General features: G+C 41.2%; 1 protein-coding gene across 1 annotated transcript in view; it reads right to left on the bottom strand.

The window, feature by feature from the left end:
- The window catches only part of nfatc1 (nuclear factor of activated T cells 1), a 72054-nt gene continuing 46350 nt past the window's right edge, over window positions 1–25704 (bottom strand). Inside the window, exons 9-11 of the mRNA XM_083982139.1 lie at window positions 19094–19389; window positions 17405–17768; window positions 1–600 (exon numbers count right to left, since the gene is read on the bottom strand). Of these exons, the coding sequence (XP_083838265.1) occupies window positions 545–600; window positions 17405–17768; window positions 19094–19389 (716 nt within the window). The 3' untranslated portion in view covers window positions 1–544. The remainder of the gene's footprint in view (window positions 601–17404; window positions 17769–19093; window positions 19390–25704) is intronic.

Raw genomic sequence — 25704 nt, 5'->3', positions numbered from 1 at the left:
ACAAAATTTACATAATCTCACTTTAAGAATAATTGTGAATTTCGAGGTCGAAGCCACGTCTTCCTGTTTCCAGTCAAAGGCACTTCTCTGTGAAACTGTCTCTCTGTAAAGCCAGATATGCAAACTGAAGCAGTACAGACACAGTATATACAAATCACAGAAACATGTAGGCACTGGATCATTTACAAACGGCAGAGAAAAAGACATATAAAACATTTCTTGGTCCTCTAAAAGCAGATTTTATACCTTGCTGCTGCTGCTGCTGCTGCTGGGGGCTGGTTGCTACATACTCAATTTACACGTCTTCAAAAAAAATAGTCAGTCGTAGTTTATTCCTCGGGTAACTTCTGCATAAAGGCTTTATATATGAAAAACAAGGCACACGTTGGACCCTGGTCGTCTGGACGATACATTTACAATTGTTCTTTCTTGCATTTCCTGTGGCAGCTGCTTCGCGCTCGCTGCAGAGTCACTCGCTTTGGCGTTTCCCTTTTTTTGTTTGTTCGTTTTGTGTCAGTTTGTTGTTTTGCAGGTGGAGGGGAAACTACGCGTGGCTGTGGACGGAGATGCTGGACAGGTCGTTCCTGATGATCTCATTGACTGTAAAAGGAAGAGAGAGACAGAGTCAGAGAGTCAGTCATCATCCATCAGTACGACACAGGAACATGAGCTTTAAAGGGATAGTTCAACATTTTGGCAAATTGGCCCATTGCCATAATCCCTATAGTCATAGCAGTAGGTTCGTTACCTTTAATTGTCGGTGCAAGCTGTTTTTTAGAACGGCGGAGCAGAGCCGTGAGCTGCTTAGAGCTACGCTACGGAGGCTCATGGGATTTTTTTTTGGGTTCCCTCATCAAACTCACGATCCAACAACTCCACAACGCTCTGGTGGACAAGTTGTGACCTGCACATTCACCACGCCATGAGATAATAACACAACGTTACCAGACAGAGTTGTTTTAGAGGGAAATTCATGCAAAACCGCTGATGCACGTTGCCTTCAGGGACAGTTTTTCATCAAGCAGTCTCTGCATTTCCCTCTAAAACAACTCTGTCTGGTAACGTTCTGTTATTATCTCATAGCGTGGGGAGTATTTCAGGAGCATGGAGCGATGAGGTGAAGATCTAAACCATGCTGTTTCCTCCTCCTTCTTCTCCTTTGATGGTTTATTTATGAACGTGAAACTCTTGAAACCTGCTCTCTGATTGGCTGGATTTTCCCTTCAGGCTGCCGTACAAACATGGCGGCACAAGATGGCGACACTCTCTAAAGCAAGACCCTTGTTAGTTATATGTAGATAGAAAAGAATAATTATAAAGCTACGAAAACCAAACAAAATCTATTTTATAGCGATTATACACTTATACTAATATATTCATGGGTTGTATATTCAGATTTTAACAATAAACCTTGACAATTATTACACACTGGACCTTTAAGTCATGTTGTTACATAAGAAAAACTCCTCCAGATAAAATACTGACTTTCTAGTTTTGAGTAAAACTCAACTTTTCCTTAAAGCACAAAAAACGTTGCAGCATAAGAAACCAAAACACTGGATATGATCTGTGTCATGTGTTTATCACCGTGACTGGCGCCTTTGTTCTTCATTAACACTGAAATATTAATTAGTGCAGCTTTGAGGCTCCAGTGTGAATCTGAGTCTGTCGTTTCCTCTGAGCCCCCCCCCCCCCGAACAGACAGATTCACTCTCTCCCTTCAGATCCCCAGACCGTTCCCATCAGGAGAGATGATGCAACCGTCCTCCCGTCTCTGAAGGATCCAGCTGCACTTGTTTATCAGCTTTAATCAGCTGCTGTGTGCTTTGGCTGATCCGAGAGCAGCTACAGTACGCAGGCCGAGTGAAGCTACAGCAGCAGAATATACAGACTAGGGATGTACCCGAACCCCAATACGTATTCGGAGGTACACGAATAAAGCTTTGATCCCGAATAGTTTTGCTGTTGTGCTGAAGTTTCTCCTCATTATTCAGGAGCTTAGCTCAGAGCGATAGCACTGTTTCATTTGTGTCTAGTTCACGTTAAGGTTGCTAAGAAACAGCAACTCCCAGCATGCATTGCATTACAGTAGACAAGAAGTGCTCACCGATACTTTCAGTGTCACCGTTCAACAACTTAGCATTTTTCTCATAGACAATAATGGGAAAAGAAGCGGCTATAAACGTGTCACAACCCCGGCGAAACGACTTGTTTCACTACCAGAATTTGATCCATTCAGTCCGATTACGTTTGGAAAGTCTAGAAGAGCCGCACCATTAAATTATTTTATTCCTGTTCTCCGTTAGCCGGCTAGCTCGGCGTAGCACTAGCTCGGCTGAAGTCAGTGCGCCCACTTCTGGTTTCTTCCTGAATCCGAATAGTGCACTGGCTGTACACCTCGGTTCACCGATAAGACTGAAGAGGACGAATCAGCCGTTCCCGAGAAGACGCTTCATTTTCCTCAGCGTCGTTCCCGTTCTGCTCGGCTCTTATCTCTGAAACCATTTATTCACCGTGAAGAGAGTTTCTCTTCCACTTCACTCTCTAATCTGCTGCTCACATTGCAAAAACTCAAAATCTTACCAAGAATTATTTGTCTTATTTCTAGTCAAAATGTCATTTCTAGTCAAAACAAATCTCATTCTACTTAAAATAAGACTCATCACATTAAAAAGTAGCTTGTTTTTAGACACTTTGTACTTCTTTCAAGCAGATTTTCACTTGAAATCATAGTGGAGCGAGTTTTTCTTTCTTATTAAGCACAAAAACTTCCTTTCACTGGCAGATTTTTCTACTTATTTCAAGTGAAAATTTGTTTGAAACAAGTGAAAATTATCTAAAAACAAGTACATTTTTAGGTGATGAGTCTCATTGTAAGTGAAAAGAGATTAGTTTAGAAATGAGACATTTTGACAATAAGACAAATATTCTTGGAAAGATTTTGAGTTTTTGCAGTGCAGTCCTCTGATCCAGATCCAGATCCAGGACCAGGTCTCCTCTCACAGGGGTGAGGAATGAGATGGGGGGGGGGAAACCCCTGAATCCGGTCTCCAGAATCAGAGCCAGCGAGTGGAGGGAGGAATTCCCTCTGACGGAAAAGCAGCCTGGAAACCTGACCACCACCCACCCTCCAAACACCCACACACAATGGAGGAGTTTTTTTTTTAAACATCTAGGCAGAGAAGGAACTCCCCCCCCCCCCCCCTCTCCTCCACCTAAATGACCCAACAGCTTCCTCACAGAAACAACACTCACATCCGAACACAGAAGAAAAGCTGTTTGGGAACATGGGAGGAGTTCGTCGTCCGCCACGCAGACTAGTTCCAGGTCACATCCTGTTGATCCGGCCTCATATGAAACATTAAAGGTCCAGTGTGTAAAATAATTGTCGAGGTTTATTGTTAAAGCAGAAGTAAGAGGAATGTTTGTGTTAATATAAGTCTTTAATAGTTCTATCTTCCGACAGCAATCACTTCTATAGAGTGTTTGGTCTGAAACACGGGTCTCTCAGTCCCTCTGCTCTGCTGTAAGCCGAGGAGAAAACTTTCCTTGTATCCTACAACCTTTATCCAATGAGGAGAGAGAACGGCATAAAGGGGCGGTCCTCTCTGTGTGTGCAGCCAAGGGATGCGCGTTAATGTGGTGACGTAGGGACGAGGGCGGGGACTGCTAACTCCATCTGCTGACAGGAAGTTAGCCAAAACCACCGGATCGCTTACTTCTGCTTTAAAATCTGAATAAACAACCCATATACGTGTATAATTGCTATAAAATGAAATCCGTTTGGTTTCCGTAGCCTTATAATTCTTCTTTTATATCTACTGTACATATAACAAGGGTCTTGCTTTAGAGAGAGTCGCCATCTTGCGCCGCCATGTTTGTAAAAAAACTGGAATCTGAACGCTGGATGTCACGGTTTTACCCCCATTTTACAGACTGGACCTTTAACTAGGCTACTTGTATGATCTTGACCTCCAGGTTCAGGTGAACGTTTCTGTAGAAATAAATATTATTGACTCTTTGTACCAAATTTGAAGAAGCACAGTCCGAGACATTGTGTTAACCGACGGACCCTGAACACAACACAAAACACTAAACCTAACAGTGACATCATCATCCTGAGACAGAGGGCAAAACGACAACAACAGTTTTCCAGAGTTCTTCTTCCTGCTGCATCGAGCCGAGCCGAGTGTTTGTCCCGATGACTGACAGCTCTTAATAATAAAGGAGGAGGCTGAAACTTCACCACAGCAGAGATCTCACACCAGTGTGTCACAGAAACACACACACACAGACACACACACAGACACACACACACACACACACACACACACACACACACACACACACACACACTGAAGCGATTATGTGAGGATGGAGACAGAGTGAGAGGAAACTCAGTGACATTTATACTCAGGTGCTTTAAATCATTGACTCAGCAGCTGGTGGAGATGAAGACGGACACTTCACTGACACTCAGACGTTTCTATGTTGGTCTCATACAGCAAAGGCAACGCTTTCTTTTACTTCTATATACTATAAACTGAAACTTGATTTAACTGGTTTATTAGTCAGAGTTGTTTATATAATCTTTGGAGGATTTAATATTCAAGCATTCATACACTGCAAAAACTCAAAATCTTACCAAGAATATTTGTCTTATTTCTAGTCAAAATGTCATTTCTAATCAAAACTAATCTCATTATACTAAAAATAAGACTCATCACATTAAAAAGTAGCTTGTTTTTAGACACTTTTTACTTCTTTCAAGCATATTTTCACTTAAGTAGAAAAATCTGATAGTGGAGCAAGTTTTTCTTTCTTATTACAAGTTTAAAAAACTTGCTTTCACTGGCAGATTTTTCTACTTATTTCAAGTGAAAATTTGTTTGAAAGAAGTGAAAATGATCTAAAAACAAGTTCATTTTTAGGTGATGAGTCTCATTTTAAGTGGAAAGAGATACGTTTTGACTAGAAATGAGACATTTTGACAAGAAATAAGACAAATATTCTCGGAAAGGTTTTGGGTTTTTGCAGTGTAAACCCAAACCCTGCCAATCAAACACTTCAGCAGTCACAACAATCAACCAATACGTCAATTTGAAGCATTACGGGTCAATTTTCCAACAACAAAGTGAAGCTCAAGAGTCGATCAACAAATATTAATTAAGTGAGCATTTTTACAACCCATTAAACCTCTTTATTAAATATTTTAATATTTTAAGCGAAAAGACTGGACATCTGAAGACGTGTCCTAGCCTACAGCAGCTTTCTCTATTTTCATTTAAAAGACCAAATGAATAATAGAGTAGAAAATAATTCTCATGTTAATTACCAATCAAAAATAATTCCTAATGAATTGCAGTTTGTTTGTTTTTTGCTCATTTGAACGTTTCAGTGAATATGTAAAGAATAGAAAGTTTCTTAACCCTCCTGTCATCCTTCTCGGTCAATTGACCCAATCTGTTCCCTTCCTCCATCCTTCCTTCTTACCTTCCTTTCTCCCTTCCTTCTTTCCACAATCCCTTTTCCATTCCTTCCTTCCTTCTTCTTCCTTCCTCTTGATCCAGTTGACCCTCCATCTTTCTTTCCTTCCCTTTTCCCTTATTTATTTCCTCTCTTCTTTCTTCCTTCCTTGAACAAATCTGTTCCCTCCCTCCATCTTTCTTTCCTTCCTTCTTTTCACAATCCTTTTTCTCTCTGTCCCTCCCTCACTTCCTTCCTTCCTTCCTTTTTGACCCAATCTGTTCCCTTCCTCCATCTATATTTCCTTCCTTTTCACCTTCCTTCTTTCCTCCCATCTTTCCTTCCTTCCTTCCTTCTTTCCCTTCGTCCTTCCTGCCTTCCTTCCTTCCTTGACCCAGGAGGACAACAGGAGGGTTAACTTGCTCTGAAACAGGAAAATGAACCAAAAGACTAGATTTGTTTTTGTCTTTTATAAATAAAGAGCTAAAAGTAAAGCTGCTGGTTTTTAACTTTAATCTCTTACACATTTATATTCATACGCTGGAGGATGAAGAACTCGTCTCAGCAGGATCATCCTGCTCTGTTCTGTCAATGTTATGATCAGAATGAGCCATTGTTCTGAGTGTAAGCACTCCAAAAACTCAAAATCTTACCAAGAATATTTGTCTTATTTCCAGTCAAAAATGTCATTTCTAGTCAAAACAAATCTCATTATACGATAAGAAGACTCATCACATTAAAAAGCAGCTTGTTTTTAGACACTTTTTTACTTCTTTCAAGCAGATTTTTACTTGAAATAAGTAGAAAAATCTGATAGTGGAACAAGTTTTTCTTTCTTATTACAAGCACAAAAACCTTGCTTTCACTGGCAGATTTTTCTACTTATTTCAAGTGAAAATTTGTTTGAAACAAGTGAAAATGATCTAAAAACAAGTTCATTTTTTAGGTGATGAATCTTATTTTAAGTGAAAAGAGTTTAGTTTTGACTAGAAATGAGACATTTTGACAAGAAATAAGACAAATATTCTTGGAAAGATTTTGAGTTTTTGCAGTGTAAGTGAAGGCAACATGCTTCCAAACCAGCTCCATCATTCATCAGGACGCCACGCCGCCGCCAGCAGCTCAGCCCAGCGAGCGCGAGACGAGGACACGTCTCTGAACCTGAAGAAAACAAACAGCGTTCAGCTCGTCTCCGTCCGCCACATGTGAACCCGCCGACCTCGGCCGCTCTGTTTGATCTGGCTTTGACCCTCCAGCTGCAGCATCTGGAGCCGGTGGACGACCCGTCCGTCCTGGGACGTCATTACACGCCACTTTTCGACACGTACTTAGAGGCCGGCTGCGAGTTCACGGCGGCAAGACGACGTCGTCAAACCTCCACATGGTGTCGTCACCTGTCTGGCAGCAACCGTCAGAACAGAACCGCGGATGAATTATTAAGGCGTTCAGATTTTTTTTTTTTCCCTCACGCCACATCATCACGCGGCGCCACATGTGGCAGCGTGGCTCTCACATCATGAAACGGTAAAAACGAGAAATTTATTCGGATATAAAACAAAAAGGAAAAGCCGCAGTAAAACTTTATCTTTTGTCCAACCGTCCGGGGCCTCAACATTTACTGTTTATGTGTCTGTTGCCATGGCCCACTTTTCACCGCGCCGTCACATTTGATGTCCAGGATCTAATTGAAAAAGAAAAAGTCGATCTATTGATCTCTAAAGTGTGTTTACAACAAAGTCCTAAAAATAGCCTCGGCACCAGTGTGACATCTGTGTCACGCGGCGCTTTGGACACAGATGGATTTACTCCAGAGACGTTTGAGCGATGGAGACGGTTCAAACAGCAGAGTCACAAATAACAGATAGCAGAGAGAGAGAGAGAAGACACTAAAACTAAAACTTCCTCCAGTCGCACACACTCACTCACTCGCCCCGTTTCATTTAGAGTTTACGATGTTTCCATGTTTTGCTTTGCATTAACGAGGACTGAGAAAACATCACAGTTATTAACAGCCTCAGCTTTCGGTCACATCACATGGTTTTCATCAGCAGATGTCACTGAACTGTAGACGTTCAAATGTGTGAACTTTTATCATCCATGGTGCTTTTAAAAGCTGAGCTCATATATGATCTGATCTGTACACGTGTAAAAACTCCAGATGAAACCAATTATAGTTAAATCCAGCCTGTACAAATATGTGTTTTCATAAATAACTATACAGTGCATCCATCCAATACTGTATAAGTTGATAATGTACAGGATAGACATGTTTAAAATGAAAGAGAAATTAATAAGAAAAACTAGTTTATAACATAAACATATGGCCACAATATGTTAGGGTTATAAAGGGGTCATAAAAACCTACAGATATATTTAATATATGCACATATAAACTGTGTGTTATGCACTTATATCTTCATATGTCCAAAGGATGTGCACTTTATGTGAGGTTCATAAGCATTTACACTACTTTCAACACTTTTAAACAATATTGTGCACTTTCATGTACAATTTCTAATTGTGAGGCTTGTTGTATTTAATGTATCCCCATAAGGAAATGCAGCAGAAACTTGTTAGATGTAATGCATTATGCACCGTGCAGTGTGTACCTCCTGTTTTTTACAATATGTTTACAATATGAGCACTTTATGTGAAGTTATATGTATTTGTATTATTTTGAATGCTCTGAACATTACTGTGCATCATCTTATGTAGATTGTCTAAATGTGAGTTTTGTGTATTTAATGCACCTCCACAAGGAAAGCGTAGCAGAAAATTTGTCGGATTGAATGCATCATGCAGTGTGGACCTGTTTTTTAGCTGATGGGCACCTGTAATTACCATACTTGAAATTGCACTCTGTAATTTAATCACAATGACTGTCCTCATTTTGTTTTTGTTTTCTTTCTTTTAAAAAAAAAAAAACCCTTAGTCTTATGATTGCTGGTATTAATGTACCCTGTATTGTGTATCTTAACTTGTACTTACAATCAATTTATGATGTCTGTTTACACTGCAAAAACTCAAAATCTTTCCAAGAATATTTGTCTTATTTCTTGTCAAAATGTTTCATTTCTAGTCTAAACTAATCTCTTTCCACTTAAAATAAGACTCATCACCAAAAAATTAACTTGTTTTTAGATCATTTTCACTCGTTTCAAACAAATTTTCACTTGAAATAAGTATAAAAATCTGCTAGTGAAAGCAAGTTTTTTGTGCTTGTAATAAGAAAGAAAAACTTGCTCCACTGTCAGATTTTTCTACTTATTTAAAGTGGAAAATTTGCTTGAAAAAAGTAAAAAGTGTCTAAAAACAAGCTACTTTTTAAATGTGATAAGTCTTATTTTAAGTAGAATGAGATTTATTTTGACTAGAAATGACATTTTGACTAGAAATAAGACAAATACTCATGGTAAGATTTAGAATTTTTGCAGTGTAGATGGAAATTAGCGTTCTCGCTAAATCTGGTGCAGCCATTTTTTTTATTTCTTTGAATAATCGTCACTACACGCTGTCCTGTGATAAACTAAATAAACTAAAGTAAATTTGTAATGATAATATCCCATTATAGGGACATAATGTCACTATGTCAACAGCAGGACAAACTCCATCTGCTGATGAAGATGATGAAGACTAAAGTTTGTTCCCTCATCTCCTGTTTCCATGTTTCTGAGACAAAATTAATTGAGGATTATGTAGATTATTATTGAATGTGTGTTACACAACGACCTCGTCATCGTTACACAACGACCTCGTCACCGTGCGTCCGTCTCTAACTTCACAACCTTTTTTTTACGAGCAGGAAGTGGCGTTTGATATGAGATTATCCAGGAACTGCTTTCCTGTCCCATGGAGGTTTCCAGAGCAGCTGGAGCTGACTGATACAGCCCGGCGCTCCGACCTGCAGGAAACCCCCTCCGACAAATGAGGAACTCCCAAACAATTAGCAGGACACCACTGTTTGGCTCATTAAGGGCTGAATCGCGTCAACACCGTCCAGCCTGTAACAACAACACAACTCTGATCGGAGGGCCAGATACTCCGCAGCCTCGGAATAAATCAGCTGGGAGACCACGGCCGAGACAATAAGACAAAAATGTTGGATTGGGGGGGGAGTGGGGGGGGGCAGATACCACAACTCCCCCTCCCCCCTCCCCCACTCTAAACCCTGGTTACTGCCACGTCAAGTCCAGGCCACAAGCCACGAGATGTTCTTGGCCCGCGCTGCGACGCTCCTACTGGGTTACTGCAAGTCAGTCCCACAGAGCAGTCGTGTAGTTCACCACAGCTCGCGCCAAGTTTCTTTTTTTGCTTTTTTTTCTTTGCCAGGTATTATTTAAAAAGAAAATGACGGACAATACAGAAGGGAACTGTGTAGGCCTGTAAAAAAAAAAGAAAGAAAGAAAGAAAGAAAAAAAAGAGCAGCAGCCTTAAATATAACATCACCACAATGACACACACACAGCAAACAGAAGAAGGGAAACCTCTGCTGTAATGAACCCAAGACAACATAGTATATAAATAGGCTATATCATATATATCCAGGTTTTCTACCAGAAGACGTTGAGTTGAATGGTTCTGCTGTTTCTAGGACTGAGCCCTGAACTACTGAACCTGGAATCTGCCTGGAAACCTGGAATCTCAGGCAAAATGAGCCTCAGATTATCGTTAAGCAGGAGACTACCGGTAATTTATAAAACGGAAAGGTGAAATCCCGCAATCTGATTGGTTGTTAGCCGTGGTATATTGAGCATATACCACGGCTACTATTCTAAAACCTTATCACAGCGTAGGCTATCACTCCGCCTCAGGCACGTATGACTGGTATGAATGGAAGTTGTTGTCATGTATCCATGACAACGGACTGTTGCAGTCGGTAGCAAAAGACAGCTGATGTTTTTACGATGTTAAAAAACGGACTAAAGTAGTTGAATTCACATGTTTAAGGTGAACTTTCACCTCCGGGGAGGGTTAACAATGGTAGAGGGGACTGAGCAGTGACTTTCACCTGAAAAAATGCGGAGGAAAAGACGAGCTGCAGAGCTAATTTGGAGCTAACGTCTGGAGAGGTGGGACTATTTTTTCACAGTGAGGCTATTTTATTGGATAATATGTATTTCTGGTTGAATAAAACTACATGAAATTGATTGCGTATCCCTCGTTTATATTGCCTTTATTCGTAACCGTTTTATAAAAGCAATATATCACTCCAGTCCGTGGTATATGCTCATTATACCACTCCAAGGGGGTTGTCGTCCCTCCGCTCCGCGTCGGGCCGAACAACGCCCCTTAGCCGTGGTATAATGAGCATATACCACGGCCTGTCGTGATATATTGCTTAAATAACTCTTTTTGTTGTAACTATTGATTCTATTGTTGTTATCTAGTTTAGCTAGTTTTTATTAAGCTATGTGAATTTTAAGTTTGGCTTAGTAGGGCTCGCTAATTCAGGCTCCCACACACTTGGGCGTACTTGACTCCAGACTTGACTCCGCACAAAGCTCAATTTTAACGACCGCGTGGAAACTGCGTCCGCGTACTCAGTGTCATACAATAGACTGCTCGGTGGGAAATCTTCACACCGTACGCTCGACTATGAAACCTCAAACGTCCGCGGACAGTGCGCGGAGTCCGCGTGGCTCACAGTACGTGCACCGTAGCCTAAGCCCGATTATGTGGGGGCCTTTAAGTTAGTCTTAAATAATCTTAGCTAGTTTCTAACCTTTACAGTTCAGCTAACTTAGATTGTTTAAAATGTTAACATTAACTTACAGTTTACCTGACTATTAGCTAGTTTTAAAGTATAGCCATAAAGTTTAACCAATGTTTGCTAGTTTCTAAGTCAAAGCTAATTTAAGTTAGCAAGATATTAACTTTAGCCTTAAATTAGCTGACATTAGCTCATTTCAGACATTAAGATATACTTTACGCCAGGTTGGAAAATTACAGATTACTTTAACATTACAGTTTACCTAACTAGTGTTAGCTAGTTTTAAAGTTTAGCCATAAAGCTTGACCAATGTTTGCTAGTTATCTAACTGTAGTCTTAAAGTTAAGCTAATTTAAGTTAGACAAATACTAACTTTAGCCCTAGTTTCAAACATTAAATTATGTTAGCTAGTTTCAAACTTTAAGATAAATATACTTTATAAAGATAAAGATATATTTATTAATGGAAAATTACAGATTGCGTTAACATTATAGTTTACCTAACTAGACTATAGTTTCAAAGTTTAGTTACAGTTCGACTAACTACCAGTTTGTAACTTTAGCCTTAAGTTATAGTTTAGTAAACTTCTTTTAGATATTAACTTCAGCCTTACAGTTTGTTCTATTGGACTGTATTTTACTGTAATGTGTGTCTAATTTATACGGTGGCCAACAAGGCTCAAAACACGTCCATCAATATTTCTGGGCTGTTTGCCCTCATTACCACTTTAAATGTATTCCTCTCTGTATATTTAAATGAGTTGGACAAAATATTAGCATGAACTATAATTTAAGCCACCACAGAGTTAAGTCTCCAAACACACAGAAGAGAATTAAAACACAGCCAATTAAAGCAGTAAAGTAAGTACGGGTGCCTTTTATTGCAGGGCTGTTACATGACATCATACTGGTGTGTTTTTTCTTTCTTCTCTTTTCTGGCCACTCACTGTATTTAGCAATGAATCAATATGTGTAATAACACATAGCAGATGTGGATACTGATGAATATGTGAAATATAATCCCCCCCAGAAGCACAGATCAATAAAAGAGAAGCCGATATTTAATTCAAACCAACAAATAGTTTGAGGAAGTGAGAGAGTTAAAGTCAGACTCGTTGAGGTATTACTCACATTCACTCTCGTATTGTTCGCCTATGATCGTCTGAAGCCTCAGGTCGTCAATTGTGCAGCTCTGACATCTAACAAGGCCACAACACGCCATAAAAAAACAAGTCTTAATGCTATTTGGCTGCAGCTCTGACTCTGAAACGCACATGTTTTGCTCATGTTACCTCACCGCTGACAAAGGGCTTCGGCGCACTACTGTGCAGTGTAACGTATGGCTTTGGCCGCCGCTCCCAGACTCCGCGTGAGCCAAGGGGAAGCGTGCAAAACCTCTGCAGTCAGCACAGTTTTATGGCGGTGTGGCCGTGGCCTCTATCGCCGTCGGCCCTAGAGCTCTGCACCCTGCAGCCTGCAGCCTATAGCTCCGGCCCCGGGCCAGAGAGAGACACTCAGACTCAGACTTTCCATGAGCAGACGTGTTTGCAACTCTCAGAGGGTGGTGTGATTGAACAAAATATTCAACAGAGGCCTGAACTAACAGAGAGAAGATAGCAGACAATAGGGCAACAACAAGGTCTGGGTTACACCTCAAATAGTCACATGTTTGAACGTGATTACAGTCAAATTATTGTGAAATTGTATCAAATTGCTCCATATTAAGGGAGAAAATGGCAACGATTATGTTCAGATCATTATATACTGAATAACTGCCTGAAACACACACATACACACACACACAAACGTTTTTTCAATGAAGATTTTCAGTGACACCCATCGTCTCCAGCTCTTTAAAAGTCTCAGGTATCATTGACGGAGTTTAACAAGCAAACCTGACGAGAAATTACAGTAACGCTGCACCTGAACGCAGCCAAAGGGGGGGAAAAAAGTGCTGCCAAACTCTGCCAAAGGCTTTAATGAAGTGAGAAGCCGCATCTAGTTTAGTAAGATTTCCTTCAATACGCCAACGAAAACAGAAGTAATTGTGGCGCAGCACCTCAGAAATCTCCATTATGGTTGCAGCTTCTTTGAACATGGAAAACTCCTCAGAGACGTGAGCAGTGGCGGTGGCGGCGGCGGTGGCACCGGTTACGACGTAATTACAAATCAAACCTGCAGCAGCTCTCACTGTGCACAGGTCCCTGCAGACTGGCCTAACAAGTGTTAATGTATTTACCCAGACTGCTCAGAGGAAGTGGCGATGGGAACAGTCTGAGTCTCGCTCGCCTTCGCTCAGGAAGCCGAAGCCAGACGATTCAGCAGGGAACTTGGTGACGGATCAAAGTGCTGATAGCTGCTGGTTAGTGTTTCTTCATTTACTGCGCTCCCTTCCCTTTCCCTTCTCTTCTCCTCCCTCGTGGGACTTACGCACAGCCAGGGCTGTATTTTTTCTCCTGCCCGGAGGAAGATCATTTATCCAATTTATTTCAAATCACCGCAGCAGCTAGAGCACACGGCCCCCGAAACCTCAGCGGTGAGCGCCGAGGAGCCAGAGCAGTGAGATCATAAAGTTGGTGCTCCTAAAATCCTGCTCTCGCTGAGATAAATAAAAGGGCGTCACATTCGTTTTTATCAGGGAGCCTGCCTGCAATGCATGGTCTCATTCAAGCTTTAGAGCCAAATATATCAAATACTAGACCACCGGGCTTCTTTGATCCAATTTCCTCAGAGCAGGGCTGCAATTACAGGGAGGGCTGGGAGCGTCCGACCACCCTGATTAAGACCTGAACGCTTCAAAAGAGTAAAAACAACAGATCAGAAGGGTTTAAGAAGTTATGTATATTCTACTGAACTGTAAATATTGAAATTTAATTTGTAAATTTATACCTGGAAGAAGCTTGTTCTATGATTCAGACGCCCCTGAAGTGGACTGGACTGAACATTGACGTTGGCTGCCCTCACCCTAAAAACTCTCACTCCATACCACACAGAGGCATTGTGGGTAAATGTGTTTAATACTTTTTACTTTGTTAGCTTGTGTATTTTTTACTGTGTCAAGTGTCTTCAGGTGAACGCTAATGTTAGCCGTTCTAACTTTAGCCTTAAGTTGCAGTTCACAAATGTTTGCTCTTTAACGTTTACCTAAAGTTCAAGTTTAGTTCATGTTAGCTAGGTGCTAATTTTATCCCAATTAGGTTACAGTTTACAGTGTTTGCTCTTTAACGTTTACCTAAAGTTCAAGTTTAGCTAATGTTAGCTACTAGGTTCTAATTTTATCCCAAGTTTCTGACTTTAGCTCTGTGTTACTGTTTGGCTAACAAATGTAAACTGGTTTCTAATTTAAGTCTTAAACCAACAGTAAGTAACTTTTCAACCTTCATATAACATTTTCAGAACTTTTGTGATGGTACATCGACTTACAACAGGTTGAATGACACCTCTGTCATGGCCTGAGGATCGACCTGTATCCTTATGGTCTGTATCGCCATCACTGGCACTAAGCAGCTTCCAGGTGGATGGTAGGAACCCCTCTACATAAAAAACTACAAATGTGCTGACTGCTTTGCGGCAGACATCACTTATCCCTTTCCCCATTCATTAAAAAGACGGAAGTCAGAGCGAATGCCTATGTGGGATTAGCCTACCACTATCATAGCAGAAGCAGCAAGAAAACCAATGACGCTACGCTACACGCTGGTGCTCATGGGAAATGGAGTTTTCCTTCAGGCAAAACACTACCGCTTTGGTCCACTGGCGCCGCCAAACTCAACCAAAACTGAAAGTTCTTAATAGTATTACTTTAAGTTAAGTTTGCTCGTTAAAGCCCAAAGAACGTTTATAAAAAGTCGCTCTTTTATGCTAATGTCTCTGTTTGACCTACAACAGCAAATTAAGCCGTCGGTGGTAAGAAAAGCTATTTCTAAATAACTCTGAACCTTCAGGCAGCGGTCGGGTCGGTCCACCGGATACAACGATTTACAGTTATTGAGCATTTAGTTGTTGCTAAGCTAGCCAGTAAAAACCGAGCTCAATTTTATTGTTATATTTTCGTCATCATGCATGACTGATACCGGGACAGGACCTGCAAAGAGAAACACTACCGCTTTTGTCCACAGGGGGTCGCCAACATCAACACAAAATGAAAGTTCTTTGTAGTTCTAATTTTAGCTCTGAATTTGGCTAGCAACTTTTAGCTGGTTTCTTTATTCTTCCTTTCAAATACTGTTCCTCTAATATAATATAGGATCTGAAGCACTTTAAGACCTGTTTATCGTTGGCTATAGTTTCTAACTTCCACCTAAAGTTCAAGTTTAGCTAATTTTGTTAGCCTGCTGACCTTATAGCCCTTTTATTTCCAGTGTTAGCTTGTCTGTTCATCTCTGGTATAAAATGTCACATATGATATTAAATGTTTAAAGACACTGGTGCTCAGTCGTGAACAAAGTGACAGTGAAGGATTAGATTTCACTGACTGCTTTACTACTGTAAACTGTTAACGGTCCAGTTTACTGTCTTCACTATTGGTTCGAAAGCTCGATCTACGCTCTGAAGCCGACGGCAGAGGAAAGAAGAAGAAGCAGCAGAAGGTTTGTGAAGAGGCGTCTGACAGGATCTGTTGCAACAGCAGAGATAAAAACGACTTGGCTCGGTCCTCGCTCTCCTGCAGAGACCTGACACTAACACTCACATCACAACTTCACCAGAAAGTCAGTGAAGCCTTCCACAAGAAATAAGACAAATGGTCCTTTTTCTCAAAAACCTTGAACTGCTGCTTTTTTAAAATATTAATTTGCCAAGGAGGTTTGTGCCAGAGCAAAAGCTGCGGGCTGAAGTCTGAAGTCTGAAGGACGAATGTTTTAGTTCCTGGCAAAGTGATGGGAGACACATGATACTGATCAGCAGCCGACCGTCAGCACCTGCAGAAATATATTATATTACTGCACAGTGGTTTCACACTGGAGGCAGTAAAAACCTTTAAACAGGCAGCTGATTACGTGATAATGTCAAGAAAAAGCCAAGAAATAACAATTAATTGCGTAGTTATGTCAAGAAATGTTTTTCATGAAGGTAAAAGATTACACATGCTTTTCATGCTATGAATTTTTTTGGGGGGGAAAGGCCAGAATTTTTCTCCTCAAAGTTGTTGCAATTGACCGATATTTCTGGGCTGTTTCTACGCAATCAATCGTTATTTCTTGGCTGTTTCTAGACATTGTGATGCAATTACTTGTTATTTCTTGGCTGTTTCTTGACATTATCGCCTGATTAGCGGCCTGTAAATTAAAGGAATAGTTCACCAAAAAATGAAATTGCCTCCCCCTCATGCTGATGAATACTCTAGAGTAGTTTTTTATTCCTCAAAGTGCATCTGGAGACCCGGGAGGCCGGTTCCTAGTCCAACCAAAACTTTATATGAGAGTAATAGGGCCCGACACAAAAACGTCCATACAGTAAAACTACACAAAAACCATTTAATCAGTCATTAGTCATTTAGGACATTTTTACAGCCTAAACAGTCCTGTATTGAATTTGGGACTGTTAGGCTGTAAGGATGTCCTCAATGACATTGTTTCCAGTAAACTCTGGACTATCTCTCTTCAGGACACTTGGATTGCAGTGGAAGAGCAGTGTGGAGGAATATTAAATGTTTGTTTTATGGATGTTTTTGTGTCGGGCGCTATTACTCTCATATAAAGTTTTGGTTGGACTAGGAACCGGCCTCCTGGGTCTCCAGATGCACTTTGAGGAATAAAAAACTACTCCAGAGTATTCATCAGAATGAGGGGGGAGTCACTAATGACTGAATTTCCTTTTTTTGGTGAACTATTCCTTTAATTTACAGGCCGCTAATCAGACGATAATGTCAAGAAACAGCCAAGAAATAACAAGTAATTGCATCATAATGTCTAGAAATAGCCAAGAACGATCGGTCAATTGCAACGACTTGGTGGAGAAAAATTCTGGCCTTTCCCAAAAAATTCATAGCATGAAAAGCATGTGTAATCTTTTACCTTTATGAAAAATATTTCTTGACATAAGTACGCAATTAATTGTTATTTCTTGGCTATTTCTTGACATTATCACGTAATTGGTCACTAATGACTGAATTTCATTTTTTTGGTGAACTGTTCCTTTAAAGGGTTACCGCTGCTGGACGAGTTTTCCTCCTGGATCTTTGTTTCCTGGATAATAAAAGCATCATCTTGTAAACCGTGACATCACTCACCGTCGTCCAGGTACATCTGGTCCAGCTCCTGCGGCTCCTGTTTGATGCTGACGGTCAGCGTGGGGGGGCTGCCGTCCCCCTGAGGGGGGGGGGCTCGCCCTCGCTCCGCTCCTTTGGGCGGCGGCGGCGGCGGCTGCTGCTGCTGCTGCTGGGCCGGGCTGGTGCTGCCGCTGGGGGTCAGGCAGTGGGCTGGGGAGAAGGGGCCGTCGGTGGGGGTGGAGGGCTGGGAGGTGGGCGAGGAGGAGGAGGAGCTGCTGCTGGGCGGGTAGAGGCTGGGCAGCGTGTAGCGGCCGGGGGGGGCCTCCTGGATGATGGAGACGTGGGGCAGCGCCGACTGCATGGGGGGGGGGGGGGGGGGGCAGAGGTCGGTAGAGTAGCCAAACATTTTACTCAAGTAAGAAGAGTATCGTTACTTTAGAATAATGTAACTCAAGTTAAAGGGACAACGAGGAGTTTCTATTTGGTTATAAAAAAGTCTCATATTAATGTGGATGAATCTCCGCTACCCACACTTGTTAATGGTCCATTTTCGATAAATATATCGTTTTGTCTCTATCGTTATTTTGTTATTATTAGTAGTACTTTCGGTTTCGTGGCGAGTCATGAGAATAACGCCGCCGAATCGCCGTTTATGGTCGGAACTACGACGGTATGTGATCGTCTTCCAACCTCTGACTTTAATTCTTGATGAATGAAAACATGAGTCTGTCTTGCGCCGGTCAAAGAATTTCACGGTGCGGAGGCTCATAAATGTAGTGTGGAAACGCTTCGCTTTTCCAGAACTCCTTGTTGTCCCTTTAAAGTAAAAAGTAGCCATTCAAACATTTACTTGAGAAGAGTAAGAAAGTACTTGGTGAAAAAGCTACTCAAGCACTGCAAAAACTCAAAATCTTACCAAGAATATTTGTCTTATTTCTAGTCAAAATGTCATTTCTGGTCAAAACAAATCTCATTCTACTTAAAATAAGACTCATCACATTAAAAAAAGTAGCTTGTTTATAGTATATTTTCACTTGAAATAAGTAGAAAAATCTGATAGTGGATCAAGTTTTTCTTTCTTATTACAAGCACAAAAAACTTCCTTTCACTGGCAGATTTTTCTACTTATTTCAAGTGAAAATTAGTTTGAAACAAGTTAATTTTTAGGTGATGAGTCTCATTTTAAGTGAAAAGAGTTTAGTTTAGACTAAAAATTAGACATTTTGACAAGAAATACGACAAATATTCTTGGAAAGATTTTGAGTTTTTGCAGTGAGTACTGAGTAACTGCTGAGTAACCTCTGATTTGTTCTTTTAATGATCAGTGCATGAATGTAGGCCTAATCAAATACACAAAAATATAATATCAATGCGATATAATATCAATGAAAAAATTCAGATTTGCCAAAGAAAAACATTTAGCAACTAAGACAATATGACATTTTTACAAAGTAACATAAATTAAGACAAACTCAGCCACAATAACTTGAATTTTAACCAGGTCGCACATTGGATCGATAAGAAGAAGTAGCGACCGGAATGTAGCTCAATGTAACCTAAGTAAAAGTACTGCTTTTTCTTCACAAATAAACTCAAGTAAAAGTAAAAAGTATATGCTGCTTTGAAACTACAGTACTCTTTGAAGTGCAATTTATCTAAAAAGTTACTCAAGTAGATGTAACGGAGTAAATGGAGCGCGTTACTACCGACCTTGGAGAAGGGCGAGGGCGACAGGTCGTGCAGTTTGGGGCTGGTGCTCGGTGAGGAAGAGGAGGGCAGCGAGGAAGGCTTGGCTGTCAGTCTCTGCTGGCCGACAGGATAAGCTCCGCCCACGACGCACGACGGCGGCGGCGGCGGCGGCCTGGGGAGGTCAGAGGTCATCATCGCCGGGGCCAAGACCTGCGAGGGGAAGTACGGCTTCGGGTGCAGGGCCAGAGATGGAGCGTGCTGAGTGCACAACAACGGAGCGTCGTAGTCGTCATGGGGCTCCGTCTTTATCGTTGGAACTGAGGAGGAAGAGGAGGATTTATTCATTTATTTAAGACTTTATTTTGAACATGTAAGGTCGTTTAAAAAGAGACTGACACAAGACAAAGCAAACGGCAACAAAAAGCAAAAAACAAATAGTAATAGAAAACACATTATATTCATCAACACTCTTAACATGCTTGAAAAGGAGTAGGAAGAAGTTAAAAAAAAACGTATATGAACCTGTTTCTTGTCCTTTTTATCATATTATCTGGCAACCTCTAATAGTTATTGTCAATATTACTTAACAACATATCAAAAATATATATATATTTATGTAAAAAAAATATACAGATATATTCGAGATACAGGTACATGCACCCATATAAAGATCTATATACATTCATATTCAGCCAATATGTCTCCATATACACCCACATCTAAATGCAAATCCAAATTCATATACACACATTTACACTCGCATTCTCTCACCCATCCACCTTGTTAAAATTACCCCCTCTATTGTGTTTCAGCGTTGCTACTTAAAGGGACATTCCGGTGTAAATGTAACCCATGCTCTATCGCACCCATAGACTGTATGTAAAAGAGGTTGCCACTTGATCGCACCATGAGACCGAGTAGAAAACCCCCTCGAGAGATGAAGTTTGCCGACTGCAAACCTCTCGAGATGTAGCGACTTCAGCAAAGATGGCGCGATAGCAAAACACTGCTGTCTATGGAGCCAAGAGCCAAACGCCATAAAAAGAGCCACAAATTAATGCTCAGAACAGCACCAAACTTCATCAGCAGTACAAACAGGGTCCCATCCCATAATACCAGCCTTACCAGGTACCAAATTCCTGCTAGCTTTGCCTGGTTTCTATTGAAAAGAGACGAAAACACAACTCACCCACCCTCCTCCAGCTGCTTCCTACTGATGCAGAAGCCCTGACGAGTCGATCACCGAGTGCAGTAGAAAAGTAAAGAGTCCAGAGACATTCAGTTCCTAAACTGCAGCAGCTTTTCTGACTGTGATAGTTTGATCAACTCATTAAAGGTTAATTTCCATGTTTAACCCTTTAACACTAGTTATTGTTAGAAACAGAGAGGAACTCTGATGCACTCGGTGATCGACTCGTCAGGGCTTCTGCATCAGTAGGAAGCAGCTAGAGGAGGAGAGTGGGTGAGTTGTGTTTTGGTCTCTTTTCAATAGAAATCTGTCAAAGCTAGCAGGTGTTTCATGCCTGGTATTATGGGATGGGACCCTGTTTGTACTGTTGATGAAGTTTGGTGCTGTTCTGAACATTATTTGTGGCTATGAGCAGCTTTTTTTTTTGGCTCGTGGCTCCATAGACAGCAGTGTGTTTGTTATCGCGCCATCGTTGCTAAAATCGCCACAACTAGAAAAGTTTGCGATCGGCAAACTTCATCTCTCGAGGGGGGGTTCTACTCAGTCTCACGGTGCGTTAAAGCATGGGTTACATTTATGTCGGAATATCCCTTTAAACTGAGATACAAGAGCTCTTTCTTGTTGTTCGTAAACCTGAATTTTTAAGTCGAGATGTCCCTTTAAATTATAGCCACGCTCTTTTTCCAAAAAACATTTTCTGTATGTGTCAAATAATAGTTTATAACACAGGCCTTGAACATAACTTGTGCAATTTGAGAATGGATGAAGAGGAGGAGGAGGAGGAGGAGGGGGATGATGAAGAGGAGGGAGAGGCAGAACAGAAGGAGGAAAAGCTAAATGAGTAAACACATATTCCAACCTTCCTGCGAAGTGTGAGTGAGTGTGTGGGTTTGTGGCTAGGAGACCCGCTGCCAAACAAACACTCTTCATCAATGAGTCTCTGTGTCTGAGCCTGAACTCACCCGTCCTCACCCCTCCCTCCCTCCTCACCCCACCCCACCCCGCTGCAAATATTCACCAAACCAGAAAAGAAAGAGGGGGGAAAAAAAGAAAAAGCGAGGAGGGATGAGTCATCAGTGCAGAAACATCCAGCAGCTTCTACAATAAAAGCTCTATTTTCTTTGGAGGCCGCTCTGGTGCTAATATCCATTAAACGTGTGATATGAAATATGCAGCTCCGGCTTCTTCTTCTTACGGCCTCAAGTCATTAAAAATAAATTACTGCTGCAGAACAGTCGAACAGAGCTGCTGCTTGCTGCCTTGCCCTGGTCTGCTCTGCTCTGCTTCTTAAAAACCCAACCAGATTCATGCTGAAGGAGACAAAATGGCAGCCGCGGGGCGTTTGTGGACTGTGGTTATTGTACGAGCTGCCGAGTTCAAACGAGGCGGGGCCTGTTCTCGGTCTCTGTGTGATGTTGGCGCCCAACCCGCCACACCAACCCGCCCGCCAAACCCGCCAAACCCGCTCGCTGCTGCAGATTCCAGCGCAGCAACATGTTGGACAGTGAGCTTTGAAATGTGGGCCATCATCATCATCATCATCATCATCATCGGCGGCTCGTGACACGACGACATCGCTCTTATATAACGTTATAGCTCCATCAGATGCATCGCTGCATTGGATCTATTTCCTGTGTTCACGGCCGCGGTGAAGCTGAAGCTGAAGCTGAAGCTGCTTCACATCAAAACACTGAGCATGTGTTTGAAATCAAAGCTAGAGTCGTAAAAAAAAAACCCCAAAAAAAAACCATATTGATCATATTAGAGGAAATACATCCGAGGTCGCAGCAGCTTCGCTTCAGTCTGTGGAGACTTTCAATTACAGCTACATCGACTGACTGCTGCTGCTGCTGCTGCTGCTGCTGCTGCTGCTGCTGAGCCTGGAAATACCACGTAAATCCAACACAAACAGGCTGTTTGGATAAATTATCAAACTATGATTTGATGTATTTTCATAAAATAATGCAAACAAAGTTCAAGTTAAATCACAGTCACTTCAGACAAAGTCCAAAAGTTATTATGATGTTATGATGTTACGCTCTATTTATCATGTCTTTTTCTATTTCTATTCATTGTGTTTCTTTGAGCCTCGAGTTCAAATTACGTTCTTTCATGTTTGCATTAGTTAGGGAGACAAATATGATCTGAATGGAGTTACTCTTTAAAGGGATAGTTCAACATTTTGGCAAATTGGCCCATTGCCATAATCCCTATAGTCATAGCAGTAGGTTCGTTACCTTTAATTGTCGGTGCAAGCTATTTTTAGAACGGCGGAGCAGAGCCGCAAGCTGCTCAGAGCTACGCTACGGAGGTTCATTATGGGATTTCTTGGTTTCAACTCATCAAACTCGTCAAATACACAATCCAACAACTCCACAACGCTCTGGTGGACAAGTTGTGACCTGCACATTCACCACGCTATGAGATAATAACACAACGTTACCAGACAGAGTTGTTTTAGAGGGAAATTCATGCAAAACAGCTGATGCACGTTGCTTTCAGGGACAGTTTTTCATTAAGCAGTCTCTGCATTTTGCCAACATGTTGAACTATCCCTTTAAATGATGTGGTGTTTCTTTAAAATAGGCTCTAAAAAATACACTACTGAGGCTTCTGGAGTCGTTTTTGTGAGAAATTCTTACTTCTGCATCTTTTAGTGGATATAAACACGGTTTAAAAGAAAATGTTTATACAACTTTTAGGATTGAATTACAAAATGATCATAATATAAAGTTAAAAATGTGTAATTGTCCTTTTATTTCCTGCTACAGAGATTTTTTTTCTCAGGGTTTTTATTCTGGGTGATGAAGATGCTGATGTTAAAGTTAAAATCTGTGACTTTTTCAACATTGAAATGTGTAAAAAATGAGCAGATTTATGTTCTGTATTATACCGCAGTATATTATCATCTATGTGTCCTCTGATTGGTCGCCTGTCAGTGATGTCACATCCTCAGTGGTTTTGATTTAAAACCAGTTGAATATTAAAAAAGGTCTGTAGCTTTAACGCTCTGCTGTATGTTTTACTGTATCACATGTTGATGACTGGATCAAATTTACTTTTACTTTTTCCTGCCTGTGCACTTTTTTTTTTTTTTTTTTTTTAGGTTTTATTTGTGTTTGTTTTTGTTTTTCTCGTCTCCTCTCTGCGTCAGGAGGAGGACGACGCCGTCTCTCGAAAAACAGATATTTCTGTTTCTCAGGGTGTTCCCGGCTAAAAAAAGCAACTAATTAGACTTAAAAAAAAAGAGAGTGAAACTAGGACGCGTCACTCTGAACTGAAGCCTCCACTGTCAACAGCTGTAAAAGAGGAACTGCGAGCGACGGGGATGGTTGCACCGACCGCAGCGCTTAAAAATAGCTCACACACCCCTATTCTGGGCCTGTGTGGAGGAAGTGTGTGTCTGCCTGTGGAGGAGGAGGAGGAGGAGGAGGAGGAGGAGGAGGAGGAGGAGGAGGAGGAGGAGGAGGAGGAGGAGGAGAGGCAGATGCACGGATGAAAAGAAAAGAAAAGCAGCAGCAGAAGAAAAAGAAGAAGAAAGTGTGAATGTTGGTCTCGCCACAGAGCAGCAGCGGAGCGCGGAGCTGCAGCTACTGTAGCTACGTCGTCCTGAAATAAACCTGCAGCCGCCGCCGCCGCCGTCGACACCTGCAGCCACGCAGGAAACACACAACTGAGCTCAGATCAGTTTTTCCACCGCTGCATTTTCTCACTGTTCAGGAGACACTGACCAGACGAGCTGCACCCCCCCCCCCCACCCCCCCATCCCCAGTCTTACACTGCAAAACCAGGAGCATTTGTCTTATTTCTAGTCAAAACAATCTCATTATACCTAAAATAAGACTCGTCACATTAAAAAGCAGCTTGTTTTTAGACACCTTTTACTTCTTTCAAGCAGATTTTCACTTGAAATAAGTAGAAAAATAGTTTTTCTTTCTTATTACAAGCACAAAAAACTTGCTTTAGGTGATGAGTCTTATTTTATGTACTGCAAAAACTCAACATCTTTCCAAGAATATTTGTCTTATTTCTTGTCAAAATGTCTCAATTTTAGTCAAAACTAATCAATGTCCACATAAAATAAAACTCATCACCTAAAAATTAACTTGTTTTTAGATCATTTTCACTTGTTTCAAAATAATTTTCAATTGAAATAAGTAGAAAAATCTGCCAGTGAAAGGAAGTTTTTTGTGCTTGTAATAAGGAAGAAAAACTTGCTCCACTATTAGATTTTTCTACACTGCAAAAACTCAAAAACTTACCAAGAATATTTGTCTCATTTCTAGTCAAAACAAATCTCATTCTACTTAAAATAAGACTCGTCACATTAAAAAGTAACTTGTTTTTAGACACTTTTTACTTCTTTCAAGCAGATTTTCACTTGAAATAAGTAGAAAAATCTGATAGTGGAGCAAGTTTTTCTTTCTTATTACAAGCACAAAAAACTTGCAGATTTTTCTACTTATTTCAAGTGAAAATTAGTTTGAAACAAGTGAAAATGATCTAAAAACAAGTTAATTTTTAGGTGATGAGTCTCATTTTAAGTGGAAAGAGATTCGTATTGAGTAGAAATGAGACATTTTGACAAGAAATAAGACAAATATTCTTGTGAAGAGGAAGAATTGGAAGAGTTTTTGCAGTGTAGGACAATGCTCCTCTCTCTCTCTCTGTCTCTCCTGTTCTCTGACGGGCTGCGGCCGGCGCCCACGGCGACCGGGGCCGGCGCCACAGCTTTGAACCTCCCACTGGATCTGGATCAGTTCTCCCGCCAATTAACAGCGGTTCGTTTTTTTTTTACCGTTTCAGCTCCGTGGGTCAGTGTGTTTATATTTAGCTTTGGCAGCAGCGACTCTATTCAAATAACACGCTGCTTTTCCCACGCCCCCCCCCCCCCCCCCTCCCCTCCTCCTCCCCTCCTCCCCCCTCTCCCCCCTCCTCCTCCCCCCTCCCTCCTCCCCCCCGTGTGTCCAGTCGCTGCTGCAGCTTCAGGTACGGAAAATAAAACAAGACATTTTATGGATTTTTTCTTCTCTACGGTTTCTTCTTTGTTCCTCCCTCCAGACGAGACGAACACAAACAGTTTGTTCTCGTCTTCACATGTGAAAAAAAAAAAACGTGTTTCTCGTTATCGTCATGGTGACGTGAAGGTCAGAGAGGCCGGATGCTGTTTGTCTATTAAAACACATCACTGATGTTTTATTATATAAAATAAATAAACTCCTGACCACTGATTCTCATTTTTTACTTTGTTGAGATTTTACGTGTTAATTGTTCATTCCACAAGTCCGCCTTAAATCCGCCTTAAATCCTCGTGAACTGACGACCGTCGGCTTTTATGACGACAAACATTGGAGTTTACAGAACGATAATTTGTTTATTAGTTAATCAGAATGTTTTTATTTGCCCGTAAATTGAAATGAGTCAATAAACAAAACTGTTTGGT

The sequence above is a fragment of the Trachurus trachurus genome (genome assembly GCF_905171665.1).
Source record: "Trachurus trachurus genome assembly, chromosome: 11".
Classification (NCBI taxonomy): Eukaryota; Metazoa; Chordata; class Actinopteri; order Carangiformes; family Carangidae; genus Trachurus; species Trachurus trachurus.
The sequence above is the reverse complement of the archived record's forward strand: the minus strand, read 5'-3'. Positions and strand labels throughout refer to the sequence as shown.